Source organism: Amphiura filiformis, chromosome 2, assembly GCF_039555335.1.
Source record: "Amphiura filiformis chromosome 2, Afil_fr2py, whole genome shotgun sequence".
Lineage (NCBI taxonomy): Eukaryota > Metazoa > Echinodermata > Ophiuroidea > Amphilepidida > Amphiuridae > Amphiura > Amphiura filiformis.
The window spans coordinates 65,717,102-65,732,982 of record NC_092629.1 but is presented as its reverse complement, the minus strand read 5'-3'; the positions used below and the strand labels follow the sequence as shown (position 1 = coordinate 65,732,982).

Genomic DNA, 15,881 nt, shown 5'->3' with positions numbered 1-15,881 from the left:
AAAGTGAGAATTTTGTACTGTATGACTACATTCATGTGTGCAGGTGTGAATACACTAACTTTTGTGTTTATATAATTCAGGATGTCAAAATTCTGAAAAATAACATAATTTTCTGCATTTCGAAAAAATGAGAATCGGTATATTTGCAATAAATATGTTTTCCCGATTCAAGATTAAAGGCCGAAAAAGGTTGTTTGGTTGTCCTCGGCCGCGCTGTGAAAGACAGGATCAGTCCGATTGTTTTAAAGGTCATACATGTATTCAGAACATGTATGGACCTAAGGGACTATTGCGAATTAGACCCGCAGGTTTTTGCGGGTCGGACGATCAAGCTAGACGAATACACAATCGGGCCATGTTCCTTACATCATCGTCCCCTGGAATCACTGACGAATGAAAAGGTCACATTCATAAACCAGATAATTGAGATGAGCATCACGACCACCCACCGCGAGAATTGATCTTGTAAATTGCCGGTACTCGATGCTATTGTTATAATTGGTAATAACTTCTACTCCAGTTACGATCAATGTAATCGATGACCAAACTAATTGACCACTTGAACAAAGCACTTGAAATTGGTCATCGCAAATTCCTGTTTGAATGCACGATCGATCTCGAGGTCATGTTTCTCCGTCCAGGTCTTTGAATTTCATCGGGTAGCTGAGCTTGTTCGTCCCCGGCAGCTCTATCATATCTAAAACGCAACTCTCCCTAATTACTAGCTCGTAAATAAAGACTGAACTGGGATGTTTTATTAGGCGATAGAAACAAATTAGTTCGATCTTTTGATCGACCATCGATGTTTGGTCAATCCTTATAATTTATGAAATCAATTAATTGACCACTATTAATTGTGATACAAATATTTGCCTGTATTGATATTGAAAAGTATAAATTTAGCATTAATTCTGATTATTTAGTTGTTATTTCATTAATAAAAAGCATCGAAGCAGCATCGGCGGTCGACCCAAAGATCAAACAAATTTGTTTCTGGTGCCTTACTGTATTACTTCCTTCATGTTTTAAAACAGTTTAGAAATGAAACATTTTTCAAGATGGCAAAATTTCTGAATGAAAAAAATTCTGGACAAAGGGTCGGTCCGTCGAGCGCAACCAAACAATGTTTTTTGGCCCAAATGTCAGTTGGGTTTACGGAAAATAAACTTGTTTGGAGGAGGGACTTTGATCAATGAGATTCCAATAAAACACATTGTATAGTACGAATCAATTTAAGATTTCTACGCTACTCAAATTTCACTCACCGGAGCGCTTTCACCAGGTCAACCAGCGTCTTCAGCGGATGTTATCTGGGTCAATCAAGAAGCATATGGACAGGAGCAAAGGGCACCAGATTGACTGGGAAAACATAAAAGTGTTAGAGAGGGAGTCTAAGGACTTCACTCGTAGGGTCTTGGAAGCCACCCATATCAGAACTAAAAGACCCAGACTGAACCGTGACAAAGGGTTAGACATTGGCCCTGTTTGGGACAATCTCCTGACCCCCCCCCCCCGGAACCAAGGGGCGGCACCACATCTTCCAGTTTAACGTCATCAACATGTGTGACGTCATCGGAGGTGTTCCAATAAAATCACTACATGTAGCAACAACAAATCTGCAGAGCAATAACATCCGTTGAAGACGCCGGTTGACCCGGTGAAAGCGCTCCGGTGAGTGAAATTTGAGTAGCGTAGAAGTCTTAAATTGCTTCCTATTTACGTTTACCGCTACGTATGAACATCATTACATTATATAGTGTTTCACACATTTCCATTAATACAACACACAAACCTACATATCTTATTATATACCTCATATATATATAGATTCCTATCATCAAAATGAACTATGGACCGGTCCATGGAACTGTACTATGGACCAGTCATGTGCGCCCCGATCAAACTGTGCAATCGCAACATCCACATATCCATTCGGTATATAAAACAAATATAGACTGCTTTATTGGGACATGGTTAAGATTATAGGCCCGCGGTGATCTCAACACCATGCCCCTCATAGCAGTCAATATTTGTATAATATGACCTATCACATCAAAACATAGTGGTTGTCTTTGAAAAATACACATATAAATTTCTTAATCGAGTTGAAGAACTGCATTTTGGTGTAAAAACGACATCTCACACATGTGACGTGGCTGAGCAGTCTATAGTTGATGACTCCAAAATCTAAGTCATCGTGATGATATTCACTCACTGTCTTCATGGTCTTCATCATGGACAAAAGAAATACTCAGAATATCGGCTATTTTGAAACATCTCCGACTTCAGTTCTTTAGGGAAACCACCTCCAAGTTCATTTCTTTTCTTTGGCAGTATAGAGTTTTTCTTCAAAGCCAACCACAAACTCCACATTTTGACTGGCAATGTTCTTCATTTCATCTGTGAGACTGGAGTAACTTTTGGGTGGCAGTGCCTGTTAAAACAAGAACAAAACAAAACAAGAAAAAAAGATAATTAAAAAGTATATTGGCTAAACTTACCTTAACGAAGTCCCTACATTAGTTAGTTTTTGCTTAAAATTAAAGTTTATTTGGTTTACAATAGGCGAAAATTATTCAGTTTTTGTTACTGTGCATGTTAAAAAAACGCCCGAACTCACCCTCGCATAAATTCACATAACTGTGCGCCAGTCATGCTCCAAAGTCATCACATTGCCCCAATGGTCTACCTGACAGAGTGAGTTAGTAAAACCAAATCGATTTCACACAACGACTTCAAAACTGATTAAAGAGTTTAACTTCTACGTATGAATATCCACTCGTAGACTTCAAAACTGATGGTGTGTATAGTTACCTTTGTATAATAAGCGATTTCAGTAATTCAGAATTGAATGCATTGTGGGTAAAAATCTGACAGGATATCACAACCAGATTCAGACAACTTTTCATAAAAACCATTATTATTTTTTTACTAATTGTTGGGTCTGAATGTCCCCAAAGAACTTTCATGTAACAAACAAAAATGATTTGAACCTACCTTAATTTTAGAAGTGCAAGTGTTGTAAATGAAAAATAAAATCACAGGAATTCCTGATCAGTCGAAGTTCATTCCCACGATAGTGCGAGGGAAAATTGCAATACACACATGTAATATATATCCCGATATTTTACCCACAATGACTCTTTCTTAATTAATGAATAGCCTTATTAATAAGGCACCTTGTCCTATCTGAGCGGGCCGATAAAAACAAGAACTACCCAGGGTTTTACCAGATTAATCTCAGGAATTCTTTTTTGCCTGAAAAATTGGTCGTAAACCATTGTAAAAAGGTGTGTTCTGTACAATTCAATGTAATACAATGCGATTTTTAAGGGAATTTGCCGTTGCTTAAGACTATTAAGGTCCGTTCATACTACCATCGCATTTGCGATGCATTGCTTTGCGATGCGTTGCCGCACTGCATCGTACTGCATTGCATAATCGCAATGAAGTTAAATACATTTTAACTTGGAAATGCATGGAAGTTGCATAGAGTTGCGGCAAAAAGTAATCGATATATCGGCATCGCAAAGCAACGCATCGCAAATGCGGTGGTAGTACGAACGGACCTTTACAGTGTATCAACGCTTACTCGCAATTTTATGCGATTATATCCCTATCTTCAGTTAAGACATTAAATTGAACTTACTCTGACGTATTCCTTTGTCATATTAAATAGTCTCTTGGAGCACTGTGTATATATAGGGTGGTCTTTATTGATGCCTCTCTCATTTAACAACTCATGTACTATGCCTTGAAGTAGCTGTAAACACACAAATACAAATATATTATTAATAGTGTAGTCTCTTGGAGCACTGTGTATATATAGGGTGGTCTTTATTGATGCCTCTCTCATATAACAACTCATGTACTATGCCTTGAAGCAGCTGTAAACACACAAACACAAATATATTATTAATAGTGTAGTCTCTTGGGGCACTGTGTATATATAGGGTGGTCTTTAGTGATGCCTCTCTCATTTAACAACTCATGTACAATGCCTTGAGGTAGCTGTAAATACACAAACAAACATTTTATTAATAGTGTAGTCTCTTGGAGCACTGTGTATATATAGGGTGGTCTTTAGTGATGCCTCTTTCATTTAACAACTCATGTACTATGCCTTGAAGTAGCTGTAAATACACAAACACAAATATATTATTAATAGTGTAGTCTCTTGGAGCACTGTGCATATATAGGGTGGTCTTTATTGATGCCTCTCTCATATAACAACTCATGTACTATGCCTTGAAGCAGCTGTAAACACACAAACACAAATATATTATTAATAGTGTAGTCTCTTGGGGCACTGTGTATATATAGGGTGGTCTTTAGTGATGCCTCTCTCATTTAACAATTAACTCATGTACAATGCCTTGAGGTAGCTGTAAATACACAAACAAACATTTTATTAATAGTGTAGTCTCTTGGAGCACTGTGTATATATAGGGTGGTCTTTAGTGATGCCTCTCTCATATAACAACTCATGTACTATGCCTTGAAGTAGCTGTAAATACACAAACAAACATTTTATTAATAGTGTAGTCTCTTGGGGCACTGTGTATATATAGGGTGGTCTTTAGTGATGCCTCTCTCATATAACAACTCATGTACTATGCCTTGAAGTAGCTGTAAATACACAAACAAACATTTTATTAATAGTGTAGTCTCTTGGGGCACTGTGTATATATAGGGTGGTCTTTAGTGATGCCTCTCTCATATAACAACTCATGTACTATGCCTTGAAGCAGCTGTAAATACACAAACAAACATTTTATTAATAGTGTAGTCTCTTGGGGCACTGTGTATATATAGGGTGGTCTTTAGTGATGCCTCTCTCATATAACAACTCATGTACTATGCCTTGAAGCAGCTGTAAATACACAAACAAACATTTTATTAATAGTGTAGTCTCTTGGGGCACTGTGTATATATAGGGTGGTCTTTAGTGATGCCTCTCTCATATAACAACTCATGTACTATGCCTTGAAGTAGCTGTAAACACATAAACACAAATATATTATTAATAGTGTAGTCTCTTGAAGCACTGTGTATATATAGGGTGGTCTTCATTGATGCCTCTCTCATATAACAACTCATGTACTATGCCTTGAAGTAGCTGTAAACACATAAACACAAATATATTATTAATAGTGTAGTCTCTTGAAGCACTGTGTATATATAGGGTGGTCTTCATTGATGCCTCTCTCATATAACAACTCATGTACTATGCCTTGGAGTAGCTGTAAATACATAAACACAAATATATTATTAATAGTGTAGTCTCTTGGAGCACTGTGGATATATAGGGTGGTCTTCATTGATGCCTCTCTCATATAATAACTCATGTACTATGCCTTGGAGTAGCTGTAAATACATAAACACAAATATATTATTAATAGTGCAGTATAGAAAATCAACCAAACCACCCTGTCAAGGAATTATGCAAAATGATGCAACCTCTATCAAAAATGTTAACAATATTTTTATATGAGGAAACTATACCAAGCCAAACCCAACCTCCTTCCTCCCAATAGAGTTCAAATGGATTAAAGGCAGTCTCCGGCAATCACAACGTTAAATGCCTTATATGTAAGAAAAATAATTATCAAGCACAAATCAAGTGGTTTTATTTAAAACAAACTCATAGTGACCATAAAAACAATTCTATTACCCCCACGACCCATTATTCAAAATCGCGCACTGTGATTTGTTGGAACGCGTCACGTGACAGACCATTAATTAGCGATAAAGTGTCAAGGGCAACAAACTTTATGTTCTTATATCATCACAGCGCACAGCAAAGCGCACAGCACACCTGCTTATGTAGGGGAGAATGGAATGCCAGGGGTGTGTTATTGTATGTGCATACCTGCTTATAGGGGAGAATGGAATGTTAGGTTGTGTAATTGGAATGTGCATACGCTTTGGCTACGTGTAGGCGCTACATGTACACCTTGAGGTAAACAACTTGAAATATTTGGGCAAAAAAATGTGATATTTTCTCTTTAAATCGCACTATTTTGTGGTAATAGAATAGAAATAAAGGGTGCAGCATTATCCTTTACACGCAAATAATGTGTCCTCGGCAGTAAAATCGTTTAAATAATGGGTTCGGCTGCGCCTCACCCATTATTTACGTTTTTACTGCCTCGGACACATTATTTTCGTGTAAAGGATCATGCATTACCCTTTATTTCTTAAATAAAAACATCCCGTTTCTCAACACAGATATTCAAAATTCCCAGGTGCCGATATTGTCGAAAGCATTGATGTTCCAGTAATACAACGAAGGCTGACGACAATTGAGCACAAATAACCATTACGTCATTGCACTTTTTTATTTTAAATATCACGACGTGTTGAGAGCTGACAGTTTTAAATAAAACCACATGATTTGTGCTTGATAATTATTTTTCTAACACATAAGGCATAATGTTATGATTGCTGGAGACTCCATGTAAGGATGGTCAAAAGTTACATATTTTTCTATCCTTTGTATCCAAAGATAAGGCAAAAGTGTGTGTGTGTTTATGTGACGTTTTTTGGTTAAAGTTTTGTTCTCATGAACAGCTTAAATCAGAACGCACCCAAATTTGAGTCGGAGCTGCACTATGGGTACATGTACATTGATGTATTGGAGGTATCAAAGGTCACACATGGAGGTCAAAGGTTATTGTAAAGGCCATTAATATATCAGAGCTGCCAACATTGGAATATGTAAATGCAGAAGATTTCTGCGAAGTGTTTGCATGGGATCAGCACCCTGAAAGCTCCTGGATGTTAGCTTTTTAGACCCTTAAAATGCCTTTCCAAGGCTACTCAATTTCTTTTTTTTTTTTTTGCAAAAGGACAGGACAGTGGGCGTATAATTGATTTTGTTTTTGAGTTTTAGCCAGATGGCTATAAATGCAGAAGATTTAGCCAGATGGCTGCAAATGCAGAAGACTTAATATGTTTTGCAGAAGACAGATTGTCAGCAAATGAGGAAGTCTTCTGCAGGATCAAGAGGGGTTGGCAGCTCTGAATATATGCACCAGCAAATAAGCGGACTAGCTTGATAAAGTTTTAATCTGTTCTATTCACTTCAATCATCTTAATTGTTAACCATTGGAACATTTCACATGCATGCTGTTTGTCTTAACGCCTTCTCGAGCCATATTTACATTGGAAAATAATTTAAATTGTGAAACCATGGAACGATCTGTAGGTCAGCATAGATATTGAATAAAATTGAATCCCATCACATCAATTCAAAGCTACACCCTTTTTTGAAATACCAGTTACACACAACTCAAAATACATATATTATAGAATAACTGGTAAATTTGTATTGGTCAATATCATTACATGCACAGATTCGTATGTAATCACAACTAACAATAGTCAATTAAAGGGGCATTTCGTGATCCACAGCCTCATCCCCCACTTTTCTCAAAAAAGTTGAGATTTTTATATCACTGGAAACCTCTGGCTACATAATGTTTATGTACAAAAAATTTCTTGCAGATTAATTCGTTTAGCAAAGATATCGTGAAATTTGAATTTCGTTCTGCTGCACCAGAACAAAATTACAACGTATTGTCTATGGAGCAGTGTAATACACATAATCATGCATAACTCCCAAACGCAATATCGGAATCACCTGAAATTTTGGGAATATGCTTTTTTCGTGGATATGTACTGAAAAATGTCATAAAAAGAGGATGCTAGGATCACGAAATACTCCTTAAATTGATTTTATGAATAGTAAGGATCAAACAATCATCGATGATCGATCAAAAGATCAAACTAATCTGGTTCCATTGGGCTATTCCAGTTGAAATCCACACTACCTCTGTGGAAGATTTTCAAAATATCTTCCTCAGGTGGAGTATGTTTTTGGAATGTAATTGGTCAGGGTTAACCATTTTGAAACCCATACTCCCACTGTATCATGGATTCACCTATATCTTCCACAACTTGAGTGAGTATTTCAAATGGAAGTTACCCAATTTGTCTATTCTAATCAAAACACATACTCCCTCTGTGAAAGACTTCAGCTAGATCTTCCACAGGGGTAGTGTGGATTTTAAATGGAATAGCCCATTGACTATAAATGATTCAGTCTATTGGATTATATTTTATCCAGTGTAACTCTTACCTCAGTATGTTTCTGCTTCCTTGACCTCTGACCCCCAGATGATGATGCTGACCTCTGACCCCCGGATGCTGATCTCTGACCTCCAGATGATGACCCTGATAAACTACTACTCCTAGATGGCCTCTTCCTCCCAGCTGCATCAAAGGTAACCGTGGTAACCTTTGATGATGATGACAGCGATGACGTTGATGCTCTTCTCTTGCCATCATCCGCCATGCCTGCTACTTTACTAAGCTGATTTTGTCGTCTGGGCGAGCTTCGTACGGCTGCACCACGAGGTGATGAGAGAGACTGTGACTTGCGTCTCACTCGAGGGGTTGACGTGGGTTTCGCAAAAGTTTCCTCTACGGCATTTCCTCCCGAAAGTCTGTTAATGAGAAACAACAACAAAACAAGTTCCAATTCAAGTTTTAGAAAGAACCGATTTCACGAAAATGGTTCTATCAAACCTTTAAAAATGGTTCTTTGTCAAGGAACCATTTTAAAGGTGTTCTCTACAGAACCTTAAAAGGTTCTAACATTTTTGGTCCCTATTAGAACCATTTGTCGGGAAAATGTTTTTTCTAGAACCATTTTGAGAGAGGGTTCCGCATACAGGACAAAAAGATGTTTTAAAGAGTGTAGCATCTATGAAACGTTGTTCCAGTATCTAAAAAGCTCAAGTTGGTTTTGAAATATACATGCCTTATTTCCCTTATTGTACCGTTTTTGACTCAGCCTGTAGTTTAACATATCTATTGCTAATACATATCCATATACACACGCCAAAAAACCCTTAGGCGGTTAGGGTTAGGTTACCACTATCGAAACTCAGTATAGGCTTCCTTAACCCTAACCCTCCTGAATACTACAAAATACTACTTGATATATGCGCTGTTCGTGCATGCATCCCACGTGGTGTGATGACGCAATCGCCCGAAGTGATATATAGGCACGGTTTCGCTGGCCAGCGAAGCCCAAGACCCGTGGCAAAGTGTCGCCGACCGAGTGCTTGGCATGCGAGGGGTCTCGGGTTCGAATCACACCCAGAGCAAACAACTTCTTTCCTTCTTTTCTCTCTTTATTCCTTCCTTCTTTCCCTTCCCGTCGCCAAAAAGCCCTTAGGCGGTTAGGGTTAATGAATCTCGTTAGTTTGCATTATATTGCTGATACTGCGATCTAATCTTTGCAATGGCTCAGGTCATTGCTAAAATTCGGAAATTAAAAAAAAAATCAACTATTTTATTTTAAATTTCGAGGGGAATTCCTGCAAACAATCTACCATTTTTTTTAAACTACCCTTTTCATAAATCAGTAAGGAAGCACTATATTTGGTTTTATATTTCTAATACTATAGCGCCATAAACTTTCTTTAGCCATTTTGCGCTGTTAGAGGTTGACATTGTACTTGAGAATGTCTATGTAGCACATAATGCACAAGGACATTGATGTGCACGATACTTTCCTCTGCCAATGTTTCCCGCTATTCAAGGGTCGCTGCACAATTTCTGACATTGAGCTTGAGAATTTTTATGTAACACACAATGCATAAGGAAGTATGTATACTTCGTTTGAACGCATTGATATGTACGATACTTCTGCCTACTGTGGTTACCAATCATGCCAATATCGAGGCCAATGTCACATTTCACTGCACAATCTAAAAAACTGGTGTTCCGAGTTGGAGAGAGTATTATTGTTGAACAGGTACAAAATTATATTCTTCTTGCGCGACATGTTTCTTTGCTGTGATTCATGATTATATGGTATATTTGCTCTATTTCAACGCTGCAAGTACCCTGACGCTGTCTTACTGGTGTTATATATTGTAAGTATACTTCATTTACCAACATTGACTAACTTGACACACTGGACAGTCCCCTAACTACCCCTAGATCAGTAGCTCAATTTCAAAATGTAGACCCACCCGCCATAAACAATTCTAGATAATGTGACATGATATAATTTCCATCATTAGCGCTTGCGTGTTATAAAATGTATTTGTGGCGAGTAATGATATATTGTATGGACCCATAGGGACCATCCCTGCTCTGGCTAATTGAATGATCAAGAGTTTTGATGTATGCCAAAATCGTGGCGGCAGAAAGTCCCGAATAATATATTCCGTAACGAAAATAATACAATACAATTGACTATCTCAAGTCAGGTGTTTCCAATGTGATAAGAATTCAAAAATGCGGTTGCGCTTTCCCAAAAAGTTTGAAAAATTAAATAAAACAAAGGAAATGAAGAGAATCATGAAACACATTTTACGGATCGCTATTAAGGGATCTAGAATGAGCGTTTATGGCGTTTCGACAGTATTTTTTGTGGGACATGAGAGCACCTTAGACGTATCGAATTGCATTCTGAATACGAAGCATGTCTTTCTGATATTAAAATTATTTCAGAAGGACATTCTTCGTATTCAGAATGCAATTCGATATGTCTGATGTGCTCTAATGTCTCACAATAAATACTGTCCAAACGTTCATACCCCTTCCCTTAATGCTACCATTATTTCTAATCAATAGCTTTTTATTTTTTTAAGGAATGCAAAGATGCTATTTTTCAAACATTTTCAAACATATTATATGTCAGAAATATGTACAGATGCTGGCCATTAATTGATTAAAAAGTTATTTTAAAGGAGAAAATCCAAAATAAAAATTAAATAATTAAATATTTTGCAATTTTCAATTTTGGACGCGGGCGGTTAACAGTAAACTAAGAATTAAGTGTGAAGGGCCTTACCTGTAGGTGGCAATTTTAAGCTACCATATTAAAGCATTTTTGATAGAGTATCTAAAGTGTTTCCATGTATGTAAAGTTTCAACGTTATTAACGATTTCGAGAAAATGTACATCTTTGTAGTTTACTACCTTTAATTCTGCGTTTAAGGGACACGCCATTAGATATAGCACCTCGGTGAAACAATTTTTTTAGCCCCTGAATGAAGCAAAAAATATTTCAACACCTCGAAGAGACAAATTTTTTTTGCAATCGTAAAGTTCTATAATTTCAACAATTTGTTTGTCGAGTTGTAAAATTTTGTCCATATTTCGAGTGCCACAAAAACCATCATTATTTTATGTGTAAAAATTTTCTTGAAGTATAATGAACTTCTTTTGGCGCGAACATTTTTTTTGGCATATTGAAGCTAAACTGGTAAAATATGGTACAAATGTGTAAAAAATTGGGGTATTTTAGGTTAATTTCGTCAGAAACCCACATACAGGGGATGATTGTATGGACCACCCCCTAGCAAATATTGGGGGATTTATCCCCACGTGATCTACGCCTATGCTCGATCTCAATCAGTCATGTGGCACATATTTCTATAATAATTTTGACATTGGGGTGGAATTTGGTGAAAATCTGTAGAGTGAATCAAGTGTTTTTACTCACAGACCCGGTTCACATAATAACATTTCACAAACAAATAATGCGCACAAAATACGTACCAGTTCGAAGCTAAAATATATATTCTTGATAAAAAAAAAGCGCGAAAAATTTTGCGATATAACAGGTATATGAGGTTAATTATTTTTCTTCACTAACTGTGACAATTTTTTTTTTCACTCATAACATTAAATCTTTTTTTTGGTCCGAGGTGAAGCAATTTTTTTTTAGTCTGAGATGGAGCAGATTCTTTTTTTTTGTTGCTCATATGGCACAACAACATTTTTTGTTCCAAAAAACTACCCAGCCCGGCCCCCCTTGGTATCTAATGGTGCGTCCCTAATCATACTTTGGTTAATTCATTGCGGTTAAGAATAATTTTATGATCACTCAAACAAGAGGACTTTCTTCTGGTGAGGCCTTTATTATTTACTATACATAATCCCTATTGTTATGGGAACTGAGCAATTTGTTTCCAAACCATGCAGAGGTACATCGTGGGGGAATATATGCATAGATTTATGTACAATAGAGCATAGAGCCTGAAAAGAAAGAGGTATTAAACATACCCTCGTTTCATCTTTTCTGTTTCGGGAGCTCTATTGTTCAGAAACGAAAACGAAAGGGATTTATGTGAATTGATCTGCTCCTTGAATTCATTGAAGTACCAATCAGCTGATTTCAATAGGTAGATACCTGCATGCCTGTTGTTAATAAAGGTTGGATAAGACAAGAATGGAACACCCACACACCCACAGTGTGTGGATGACCGGTGTTTTTAGTGGTCTAGCGCCCTTTTCGCTCGCTTTAATGTCCTCCAATACCGATAGGCCTTTGATGTTGGTAAACTGATTCACATGTAATGTGACAAAATGCCAATCCGGATGAAAAGATCGAATTTTCTGTAAAAATATAGGCCCAATTGTCAGATTAACAATTGATTGTCATACCATGTCATATTTATTCATCATCATCATCATCATCATCATCGTCATTGTCATCAACATCAGCACCATCATTATCATCATCATCATCATCATCATCATCATCATCATCATCATCATCATCATCATCATCATCATCATCTCCTCAACCCATTCTCAATCTTATTTTGTACATATGATACAAATGGTCAAAGCAGTTAAAATGTATATATGATACAAATTAGACCATGCGCAAGAATAGATGCGCAGTAGTCAAGGATCATCATCATCATCATCATCATCAAATTATACGGCAGTAAATAGCGCCCTCTGTTGATCAAAATTCACTTTAGTAAGTACTTTTTAAGAGAGTTAATTAATATTTGAGTTAATAAGTAACACTATAAAATGTAAAAAGCAGAATTTTGTTAATTTAAAAACTGAAATGAGGTATGGGGCTGGCTGGGGGTGGCTACGGGTTGTTAGCTCAAGGACAATATTGTTCAAGGTTGCGCCGCAGGCCTATAAAGAAACAATGTTGCTCCCAATACAATAGCAAACAAGCTTAAACTGTAAATTAGCCACCGATAGAGGGCAGGGCCTGAAGAATGAGGGAAATTACGGGGTAAAAATGTAAAATAAGTAGAAAGTGTGAAATGGGTGACGGACTGTCTCTAAGTATGGATATGGGTGACGGGCTGTCGATAACAGAATATCATTTTCGCTATCGACAGCCCGTCACCTAGTAGAGACAGCCCGTCACCCTTAAGGTTATCCTAACCCTAACCCTAATCCTAATCCCCTTACCCTATCCCTAATCCTAACCCTAATCCTAACCCTAACCCTGACCCACTAACCCTAACCCTAACCCTAACCACCTAACCCTAACCCTAACCCTAACCCTAACCCCTAACCCCTAACCCTAACCCTAACCCTAACCCTAACCCTAACCCTAACCCTAACCCTAACCCTAACCATAACCCTAACCCTAACCCTAACCCCTAACCCTAACCCTAACCCTAACCCTAACCCTAACACTAACCCCTAACCCTAACCCTAACCCTAACCCTAACCCCTAACCCTAACCCTAACCCTAACCCACTAATCCTAACCCTAATCCACTATCCCTAACCCTAACCTTAATGTAACATTGACCAACAGTAACCTTAATGTATAAAATTGGCCAACAGCACCATTAATGTAACACAGAGGGCGCTAATTACTGCCAGCCGTGCTAAATATACAAAATAAGCATCATCATCACGTCCGTGAAATGCGCAGAAGTCGGATTTTTCTTAAAATGTAATATATTTACATTTTAATCTTTCTATTGCGCATGCCTTAAAATGTATCATATAAACAAAATTAGGTGTTCACGATTTGTAACATATATACAATTTAGCTAGAGAATGTCTTGCATCTCCTCTCCTCTCTCCTCTCCTCTCCTCTCCTCTCCTCTCATCTACCAGATCATCTCCGCGTCTCATCATCCCCACTCTCTCAAATATAATATACATTTAAAATAGATTTGAGTCTGGCAATTTTGCCAGAAGCAATTATCAGATTACCAATTCCAATGAAAGAAATCCTATTAGTTTCACTTCAACGCACTTCTCTGGTGTTGCATATTACCAAGTTTTAAGGTGTATTTGGGACGAATATAATTCCCCATTTAGGCTACATAAGCATAATATGAACGATTTTTGCGCGATTGCATGTCGAACAAGTATACGTAATTCTTGGCAACACTGATTACTATTGATTAATTTATATTAATCATGTTAATGTATATTTCGACGCTGGGTTTTTTTTTTTTTTTATACTCCCGCTTAGGCTGGAGTACCTATACACCCAACGCAAGTCAATTGAAGCCGTACACTTTATCGCGAATTTACCACCGTAAAATTTAGACACTTCTTTTGTCTAGATTAGCATCAACCCTCTCATCTCACGTTTTTCATGTCAGAAATTAACATAACTCCCGAAACCGAAACAGAAGTTATCTTCGTTCAACTTTACTGTAGTCAACAAAAGACTAGAATAAAAGGATTGTTCACACGTACCATGCTAACACTTCAAAATAACAATGAGATCCGAAACCGAAACCGGAAACCGAAACCGAAACAGAAAAGATGAAAGGACCCTTACTTTTAATTCAGTCGACTGTGCAGGGTCAAACACAATCATTTATTCTTCTACGCATGATATCAGGCGGCGGATGACATGATCGAGCCGGCAACTCGTGAAACCGCCCGGCCGTATGGCATTTTCCATATACTCGGTTAGTTTTGTGGGGTTCATTATCGAACCCCAACGGTTTTAGCTTGTATTTATATTATTTATCAACATAGGCCTATTTGTTTGTGATATTTCAAGCGTTTTAAAATTTCAAAATAATCCCATTCAATTACATGGTTGACGATGAAAATTTACTGAATTTAGGGAATGCACGTCATACACCACCTGCATGATATTAACATTAAATTGAGGTAACCTACTTTTAATTCAGTTGACTGTACGGGGACAAACATACATACATTCCTTCTTCGTGTGATAACATTAGTAACTAGAGCTACTGTGGCTCACGAGCCACGAATGTCAGGCGATGACTTCTGATTGACCTCATTTGACCTTTGACCTTGGGTAAACGTGAGTTGACTACTCATGCTATCTCAAATCAAGGATAATTTGCATCACATTTAAGCCCAATCGGGCCTATTTTAACATTTGACTTCATTTGACCTTTCCTGTCCTGTAACCTTGGATGACCTTTACGGTTTTATACTCCCCAAGTGTCAGGGATCATTTCCGCAAGTTGTTACAGCCTGATCGGAGCAATATTTATTTTGACCTGACCTTTGACCTCAGATGACCTTTATGGTTTCATACTCCCCAAGTGTCGGGGATCATTTTCCCTAAGTTACAGCCCAATCGGAGCAACTTTAAATTTGACCTGACCTTTGACCTTGCATGACCTTTTTAGTTTTATACTCATGAAGTTGTTGAAATTGGTTTCCCTGAGTTACAGGCCAATCGGAGCAACTTTAAATTTGACCTGACCTTTGACCTCAGTTGACCTTTGCGGTTTTATACTCCTCAAGTGTCAGGGATCATTTACCCAGAGTTACAGCCCAATCGAAGCAACTTACAATTTGACCTGACCTTTGACCTCACACGACCTTTGCGGTTTTATACTCCCCAATTGTCAGGGATCATTTTCCCGAAGTTACAGCCATATCAGAGCAACTTTAAATTTGACCTGACCTTTGACCTCACATGACCTTTGCGGTTTCATACTCCCCAATTGCCAGGGATCATTTTTCCAAGTTACAGCCCGATCGGAGCAACTTTAAATTTGACCTGACCTTTGACCTCGCATGACCTTTGTGGTTTCATACTCCCCAATTGTCAGGGATCATTTTCCTGAAGTTACA

At 37.7% G+C, this 15,881-nt stretch overlaps 1 protein-coding gene across 1 annotated transcript; it reads right to left on the bottom strand.

The window, feature by feature from the left end:
• Positions 1-1,493: 1,493 nt before the first annotated feature.
• Positions 1,494-12,104, bottom strand: LOC140171791 (uncharacterized). The gene is made up of 4 exons (XM_072195124.1): positions 12,094-12,104; positions 8,144-8,510; positions 3,650-3,763; positions 1,494-2,434 (listed from the first exon to the last, which is right to left on the bottom strand). Exons 1-4 carry the CDS (start codon positions 12,102-12,104, stop codon positions 2,315-2,317), a joined length of 612 nt encoding a protein of 203 aa, XP_072051225.1. The 3' UTR covers positions 1,494-2,314.
• Positions 12,105-15,881: the final 3,777 nt, after the last annotated feature.

Bases quoted from the DNA above. Each gene is read 5' to 3' on its own strand.
- LOC140171791 (XM_072195124.1), bottom strand. The intron at 3,764-8,143 runs GTAAGAGTTACA...GTGTGTTTACAG, and splicing joins GGAAGCAGAAACATACTGAG to CTACTTCAAGGCATAGTACA. The intron at 2,435-3,649 runs GTAAGTTCAATT...TTGTTTTAACAG, and splicing joins TGACAAAGGAATACGTCAGA to GCACTGCCACCCAAAAGTTA.